Consider the following 8,132-nt stretch of genomic DNA (forward strand, 5'->3'; position numbering starts at 1 on the left):
AGAGAGTGTCCCATCATTGGGCAAGCTGTGATACAATGTGTTTACAACCAGTCTTACCCACAAATGTCTGGCAGTCACTAGGATTTTTAGCGGAGACCTCAGGATCCTTGTTACTGTAGGAGTCTACCTTGAGGGATGACAGAATAACTCTGCACAATCCTTCCAAATTCACATTTGAAACAACTCTGCACAGTAACTCTGGAATGCAGCTGTATAGCATCTTACAAGGACAAACCACAGTATACAATTTAAAACCACCTCAATAGTAAAGGCAATTCTCAGCTCTCCTCTGTGGCTCAAGTCAAGGGAACTTGGTGGGCATGATGGAACTGGTCACTATTCTGATCATGATGGCAGTTACAGGGTATGTTAACACAGAGCCTTGGAGATTAGTAACTGAAAGTATCAGGTTACACATACAAAATGGAGGCACTAGTTCATACCCCACTAAGTTAGAATATAATGTTAAGACTGAGAAGGATGGCTCGGCAGTTAAGTGCACCTGCTGCTCTCCCAGAGAACACAGGTTCCATTCCCAGCACATACATAATACATACTCTGAGGCTCTCAACCATCTACAAGCCAAGTTCCAGGGATCCAATACCCTCCTCTGACTTCTACAGGTGCCAGGCACGCACCTGGTGCACAGAAAAGATGGCTAAGAATACTATACATTTATAATAAACAATACCAAGAGAACAAGCACCCTGGTTTTCCCACAGAATACTGTTCTCATAGCACATCTACCACATAGAGCAGGAAGCCCCAAGGGTTGGTGGAGAGGCAAATTCTCCAGCACACTTTCAAACAATTGTTGAAATTTCACCAAATGCTATCATTACAACCACACACCATGATCAACTTTCTATAAACTGCTTACTGGGTATAGATGAGTGTCAAATAAATAATAAGCCATATACTAGGCAAAGAATTTTATTAACCCCTTTCCAAACTTTATTCCCAGGCTTCTTCAGCTTAATTTGCTGCAAAGAATGAATTGTGTTTAAGCAAAAACTGAAAAGAGCTGCAGTGTCCAGGGGCTTAAAAATATTAGAGATCTAGATTTTATCAGATCCATAAACAAAAGAATTTTAAAAAGCAGTCATGATATAAAATAGCAGCTCCTGTGACTTCTGCAAGTGTCACCTTCTTCAGAAGTTGCCTCAACTCAGTTTGCCTCGTTCTTAGAAGCCTCATCAAAATTCTCCACCAGATCTAGAAAGAATCAAAACAGACATCCTGAAAAGCCAATTCTACAAAACAACTTACAGGTATTTATGGAAACAATCTCAAACTTAAACACCTGTCACCTCCAAAGGGGCTACTTTGGCACAGGAAGTGTGGTCTGGCATATCTACTGGAGTGGGCATCATGCTTCATGCTTTAAAAAAAATCTGTTTATCACTCATCCTCCCTCAATTTAAGAACTAAATCCACTGATGAATATAACAGACTACCATGACATGATCTGAGTCTTTCTTGGGTTTCAGGGACATCTGCTGAAACTAGAAAATGTATGCATTTTTTTATTCTTCTACAGGACATACTCAAGGTAATTTACTCAGATGTGGTATCATATGTCTGTAACCCCAGCACTCCAGAGGATGAGTCAGAAGGTTCTCAAATTGAGCTACATATTGAAACAATGTTTCAAGTAAACTATATAAAGAAAAACACTGCTAACCAAGTTACTCAGCGTCAGAACATCACACCAAGATATTTAAACCTCTCCATGCCATTTCATATCCCTGCTTCCTCCCATTCCCTGGCTTTAACTTATCACCACCATCACCAGCCCAGAAGTTTTTCTGTAAAAGATTAATTTTTCTCCCTAGCTAAGTGGTTCTTACCAGGGACTTCATCATCATCATCCTCTCCAGTAGCAAGTGGTGCTTTTCCATCCACAGCTGAGAAAGAAAAATGAAAATGTAGCCAACCTATTTCTTCAGATCAATGAACATCAACCACAAGAACATATGAAACGCTAAGTCACAATTCACATTGGTGATGAAAGTGACATCTGAGTTTTCACCTATTTGACCAATAACATGAAATTTTGATGGGCACAAACTACCAAAATACAGGTAACAGTAACTCTGAATATACTGAGAACAGTGAGAGTAGGAAGCGCTGAGTATAGATAAATCCATAAATTATGGTCAGGCTTATTTTGGGAGGCAAATGACGAGGTCAGCCATTTCCCTAAATATTCTGTGCATGGCACAAAGCCCAATGAATACCAAAATAAAAAATTAGGCCAAATGTGGTGACTCACACCTATCAACCACCTTCGAATGCAAAGGCAAGATTACAGCAAACTTCAGGCAGTCAAGGCTACATGGGGAGACAGACCTATCTCAAAAGCCAAGGGGAAGAACAAACAAACCAGACAAATTTAAAGTGTCTTTCACCTATCAAGTAAGCACTGTTCCTCTTTTCCTTCCCCTTTCCATTCTGAGATATTAGGAACTGAACTCAGGGCCTTGAATATGCCAGCAAGAACTCCCACAGAGCCTCACTACCAGACCTCTTTTTAATAAATATATTTTAAAGGCAGTTTAATTTGCCCAGTCTTTCAAGGCATAAACATTTCCAAGTTGTAACTCTTATTTTAGCCTCCCCAGTGGCCAGCATCACCGGGCCATCACACCTAGAGCATTTTCATCAACAGAAAGATCTGAGAGTGAACAGTTCTAACCCACACAGCCACCAGTGGAGATCAAAAGCTGACCTCAAAGATCAAGATGACCTAACACATCTTGCTGCTCCTCCCTTAAGAAAAGCATAAAACAAATCAGCATCTAAGGAAATGGCAAGCCATAGATTAAACCTCTTGACTTCCTTCTGCATTCATATTGTTAATTTTTAAGCCAAAACATCCAGCATAAAGTTGTCACACCACCCCTGATGGCTATTCTTGGTTAATCTGACACCCAGGGGGGAGGAACCGAAATGCCTCCATCAGATCAGCCTAGTGCCATATATGCACGACATTTCCCTTTACTGCTAACTGATGTAGGAGGGACCAGCCCACTGTAGGCTAGTACCATCCCTGGGCAAGTTGGCCCAGGATAAGAAAGGCTGTCCAGGGCCAAGTGGTCAGCCCTGAAATCATACATGTAAGTTAACATTTTACACACCAAACGGGTTATATTTAGAAATGTGTGGGTATACATATACCCATACAATAACAATTAATGAAAAAGGTTATGAATTTAAAAAATAGGGAAGGTTATATAATAGGGTTTGGGGGTGAAGGAAAATGTAATTATTATCTCAAAAATAAAAGGCAGTTAGTTGATTGTGAGCCAATAGGCATCATTCCACCATGGTTTTTGTCTCAAGTTCCTGCCTTGGCCTCCTTTGATGAACTGTAAAGTGCAATGAAATTGTTGCTTTTGGTCATGATGCTTATTGTAACAGAAATCAGAGAACACAGCCTGTTGTAGGCATAGGCTACTGTCTGCCCTAAACAAAAACCCTATCAAATTATAACCTGAAGCACCAAAATATTGGTACCATTTATCTATGGAATAATAATTTATTGTGTTTATAAATTAATTAAGAGCCCCAAAAGTCACCTAACACAAAGACTGTAAATAAGGAGACGGAATGCTGGTTTTGGTGTGTGGCCCAGGCTGGTTTGGAATGCTCTAATTCCAAACTCCCTAGTTCAGCCTCTCAAGGTGTTACCAAGTGTGAGTCACCATGCCCAGCCTGTCAATTCTAACCCTAAGTACCAGCAAAACCAACACTAAGGTTTTTTTTTCATTTCTAACCAATAAAGATAAATTTTTAGTGATTCATACCTAGTAAGCTGGTAAAAGACAAACATCCACTAAAATCAAGTATAACGATCACAGAAAAACTAGACACTATCAGTATAAATAAGAATGAGCAAAAGCTGTTAAAGGTGTATTATTCTTTTAGGTAATTAAGTTGGCATTCTATGTATTCTTAGCAATTCTGAGCCCCGAGATCACACAAAGGTGAGGACACTCACATTGTTTGGGCAGAGCTTCAGCCAGTCTCCTTAAACTAGTCAGACTGTCTGCTCCAAGCTGGTTTAGGATGCTGGGAAGCATTTCTGTCAGCTGCTTTGTCTCAGCGTGGCCTGTAATGGTGAAGGTGTTTGCTGCCAGAGACGCCTGAACTTTAGGGTTGTTAAAATGGATCACTGTTCCTTGGTTTGTAAACATGTTCACCTATAAGAAAATATAATTATTGTAAGTAATATTCACCAAAGATTCCTTTAAAAATCAATGTTTTTATAAAACTAAAACCTGGCTGAGTTTTTCCCTTTGAAGCACAGGTGACAATTTCTCTGGAATGTGTAAACAAGTAACTTCCTGGCTTCCCAATCTTCCAGACGTTCAAACATCTAATGGGGCACAAACTACATTGCTAAAAGCAGAGGCAAGACAATTATTTAATGTATGAGCATTAAAACTTTCCAGTTAGGCTGTGCTTTAACACTCACCTCTTCAATACCAGAGATATTGTTCACCCCTAACTTCTTTAAGGAGAACTGCAGTTTTTTGTCGTCTGCTGTGGCTGTTCTGTGGACCACCTTCTTCTTTCTGCGAGCAGTTCCCTGGTGGGATAAGGACAGACAGCACATTTACTCCATAGCAGTCTATCCTAATTCTCTGCAGACCTTTCCTTCTGAACAAGACAGTTAACCAGACAAAGCATGGTGGCAACCAAATACCTTTAGTCCCAGCACAGGCCCATATAATTTTAAAAATAGTTACCAAACCCACAAACCATAAAGTTAAGAAGGCAGGTTACGATGTAAGTATGGGAAAGGAATACTAATGAATTTTTCATAAGCACTAGTTTGTCAGATGCAAACTGTCTCTTACAAGTTCTAACATAAGTCTTTTAAAAAGTGATCAGAGGTGGCCAACCTAAATGAAACTGCATTTATACCTTTTGTTTTTAGAGAAAAATCAAGGTCTCAATTAATACTCACTGTTGGGATAGTAAACGAAGTAACTAATGAATCTGTAAACAGAGGTCTATATTACAGCCCAGAGTATAAAGCTAAAGTTCTTAACCCATAGAGATCTTTCCAACCAAATAAGCCTTTTTGATGTTCCTTAAAGGAGAACAGCAGGCTAGTCCCCTGGTGCTTCTCTGAATGCTATCCCTCTTCCCTGGAGCACATTTCTTCCTCGGTATACCACCCAACCAAGGACATCCACAAGAATCACTGTCTTTCCTAGTCTACTTTTCTTGTTATTCTTACTCTTTTTTTTTTTTTTCAAAATCCTGTTCCAGCTATTATCCCCTCTGTCTTCAAAGCCTCAACTCTGCACTAACTGCACAACTTGCTAAGCCACTCCCAACTGTATACTATGAAAAGACTTCTATAACACTAAACACAACACCACCAGCAAAAGATTAGATTCCAAACTACAGGCTACCACCTACAGATTCCACACACTAAGAATCGGCAGCTTTTCCATTAGACACTGAAAGGGGTCTTGAATAGTATTAACCCGGAAGCACATAAATCTACCACTGCTTTTCTCACTCACACTGAGGTTCTTAAAAGGTACAGAAAAATGTTCCTACATTATGGCTGGAAACATTTTGTCTTAGATTAACAAATACTAGATACAAAGTCTACTGTATCAGATTAACTTGGAAGGCTTTTATTTTCCCTAGAGACGCCCCTCAAAGTTAAAGCCTCTTGATTAGAGGAAACCACCGTGCACACAAGCACATCACCCCAAAAGGCTTTAAACATCCAATGTTAGTATCATGAATGGAAACTGAAGATTACAATTGTCAGCAGAGGCAAATCAGAAGGATGTTAACTACTAGCCGAGTCAGCTAACTTAGCAGAGCTGTGTCTTATTTAACCTATACCCAACATCTGGTTATCTCAGTGAAAACCATCCTGAAGGACAATTTAATAGGTAGTAAACTGGTACTAGGGAAGCTCCACAAGTTTTACCAAGTAAAGACATGCTCTGATTCAACCAGCTGACACCACACCTTCATTAAACACTTGAAATGTGCTAACACAATACATGAAACTAGGGAGAGCTCTATCTGGAATACACCAGATTAGCGAACCAAACACCAGGTTCAATAAAGAATCTTTATTAAACTCAGTAACGCCAGGAGCAACCAATTAGCTCCCACTGTAGGGTAATTACAAAGAGAACGGAACAAAACAAAAAAAACAAAAAACAAAAAAAAAAACCTAACACTGACCATGAATTCCAAAAATACACCAAGTAAGGAAGGTATCCTCAAATACCCTGATGAGTATTTAGTTCAGAAGCATTGCTGGAAGGTCTTAATTTACAAAAATAAAAGTATCTAAGCATTAAGTAGAACAAACCAAAAAACCCCAAGACTTACTGGGGGCATACGCAGTAGCACATGTCTAGCTTATACTAGAACCTGTGTTTGAGCTCCAGTACAGCTTAAAAAGGGGAAATTTTTTTTTTTTTTTTTTTGTACAAGTGAAGGGTAGAGGGTGTACAATGATTTGGCAGACAGGACCTTTCCCCCCATTAATAAAATCAAATATACATCCCTGTTTACATTCTGTAATCTTAAAACAGGCAAATAAATAAGGTTTTAAGTGTCATTTCCTTCTTTACTAAATTACTCGCCCCCCCCATCCAGCCTCCACATCTCTTTGTATGTCTCCTCTCCCTCGGATCTGCAAGCATTGCGAACGTCCCCTGCTAAGCAAAGTGACAAAGCAGGGCGAGAAACGCAAAGGGCATGGAAAAAAAAAAAAAAAGTAGAAACAAAACCAACAAACTTACTTTGCCACCAATGCGCACTTGTGCCTGCAGCTTGGCCAGTTTCTCCTGGTTCATGATCGTTTCTTTCATCTGGAAAGGGAGGAAAATCCTCAGCAAAGAACGGTCGGGGCTCAGCCCAGCATTCCACGCTCGTTATTCCCCACGACACCGGCAGGAAGGAGAACGTCCCCCGCCAGGCTGAGGCCTGCGTCCCCCAAATTCACAACTGCAGAGCCGGCTCGGGGCGAGCCGGGGGAGCACAAGCGCTCCCGCCCCTCCCCGCGTCCAGGCCCAGACTCGGGCTCCCCCCGCCCCAGCCGCCCCGGCCCGGCCCCCACCCGCGGCCCCGGCCCGGCCAGGGCCCGCCCGGCCCGGCCCCTGTCCGCAGGCCTCGCGGTACCTGAGGCTCCCGTCCTCGGGTTCCGCCGAGAGGTGGAGGGAGAGACGGCGTCGCCTCGCCCCCGGGGCAGCCGCCCCTGGCTCGCCCTCGCCCCCGAGAGTCAGCCTGAGCGGGAGCGCCCGTCCGTCGCATCGCTCTCCTCGCCTCAGCCCTGTCCCTCCCTGCCTCGCTCCAGCCGGGAACTGCCCGCCCCCGCTCCCGTCCTCCTCCCACGCCGGCGTCCGCAGCCTTTTTGTACCTTGTCGGAGTGGAAATGGGGCCGCGCGGGGGACTAGGGTTCGCGCTCAGGGGGTCTCGGGCAGACCGGCTGAGATAAGGCGCACACACGCGGGGACGCAAGATGGCAGCTAGAGGGAGGCCGGAAGTGACGCGTCGCCACTTCCGACGGAACTCAGGGGACCTGGCGTCTCTGCGCACGCGCAGCCGGTCCCCCCACTCCCCGCGGCGAGGGTGCGGGTCCGCTGGGCTGCGTGTTCTTTCCTTGTGTCCCGCGGCGTGCTCGGAGCAGCGCGGGAGAGCCGGGAGCCGCGGAGCCTGGCGGAGCCTGGCCGCGCCGCCCTCGCAAAGGCTCTCCCCGCGGAGCTGCGGCTCAGTCGGTCAGTCTGCCCCGCGTCCACCCTAGGACGTCCAGCGCGAGTGCTCAAGGCCGGCTGCAAATAAGACACTATCAACACCGGGGAAGCTAGTGTTGCTTTCCAAAATTAGGTGGCTTGAGTGATGTGGAGAATCGCGATTCGGACTTTCTAGAAAGCGTGTTCAGATTTCATCCCGGTGCTCCACCCATCAGAGCAATTCCTTGTGTTCAAGGTTGAAACTTCTAACCACCCTTAACCCTCCGCCCCACTGCCGTCGCCTGCTCTCTACTCTCTTGTAGGCAAACAGTTGACTTCTCGATATCGAATCTGCGTGGTTTTGACCATGAATCATTCACAATGGAGCAAATTTTACCCTTAGCAGTA

At 43.9% G+C, this 8,132-nt stretch overlaps 1 protein-coding gene across 1 annotated transcript; it reads right to left on the reverse strand.

The window, feature by feature from the left end:
• Positions 1 to 917: 917 nt before the first annotated feature.
• On the reverse strand, positions 918 to 7,338 carry Btf3 (basic transcription factor 3). Its single transcript, XM_051183035.1, has 6 exons — positions 7,174 to 7,338; positions 6,795 to 6,863; positions 4,481 to 4,594; positions 4,004 to 4,205; positions 1,851 to 1,907; positions 918 to 1,215 (listed from the first exon to the last, which is right to left on the reverse strand). Exons 1-6 carry the CDS (start codon positions 7,303 to 7,305, stop codon positions 1,169 to 1,171), a joined length of 621 nt encoding a protein of 206 aa, XP_051038992.1. The 5' UTR covers positions 7,306 to 7,338; the 3' UTR covers positions 918 to 1,168.
• Positions 7,339 to 8,132: the final 794 nt, after the last annotated feature.

Source organism: Phodopus roborovskii, unplaced genomic scaffold (genome assembly GCF_943737965.1).
Source record: "Phodopus roborovskii unplaced genomic scaffold, PHOROB, whole genome shotgun sequence".
NCBI classification, from domain to species: domain Eukaryota; kingdom Metazoa; phylum Chordata; class Mammalia; order Rodentia; family Cricetidae; genus Phodopus; species Phodopus roborovskii.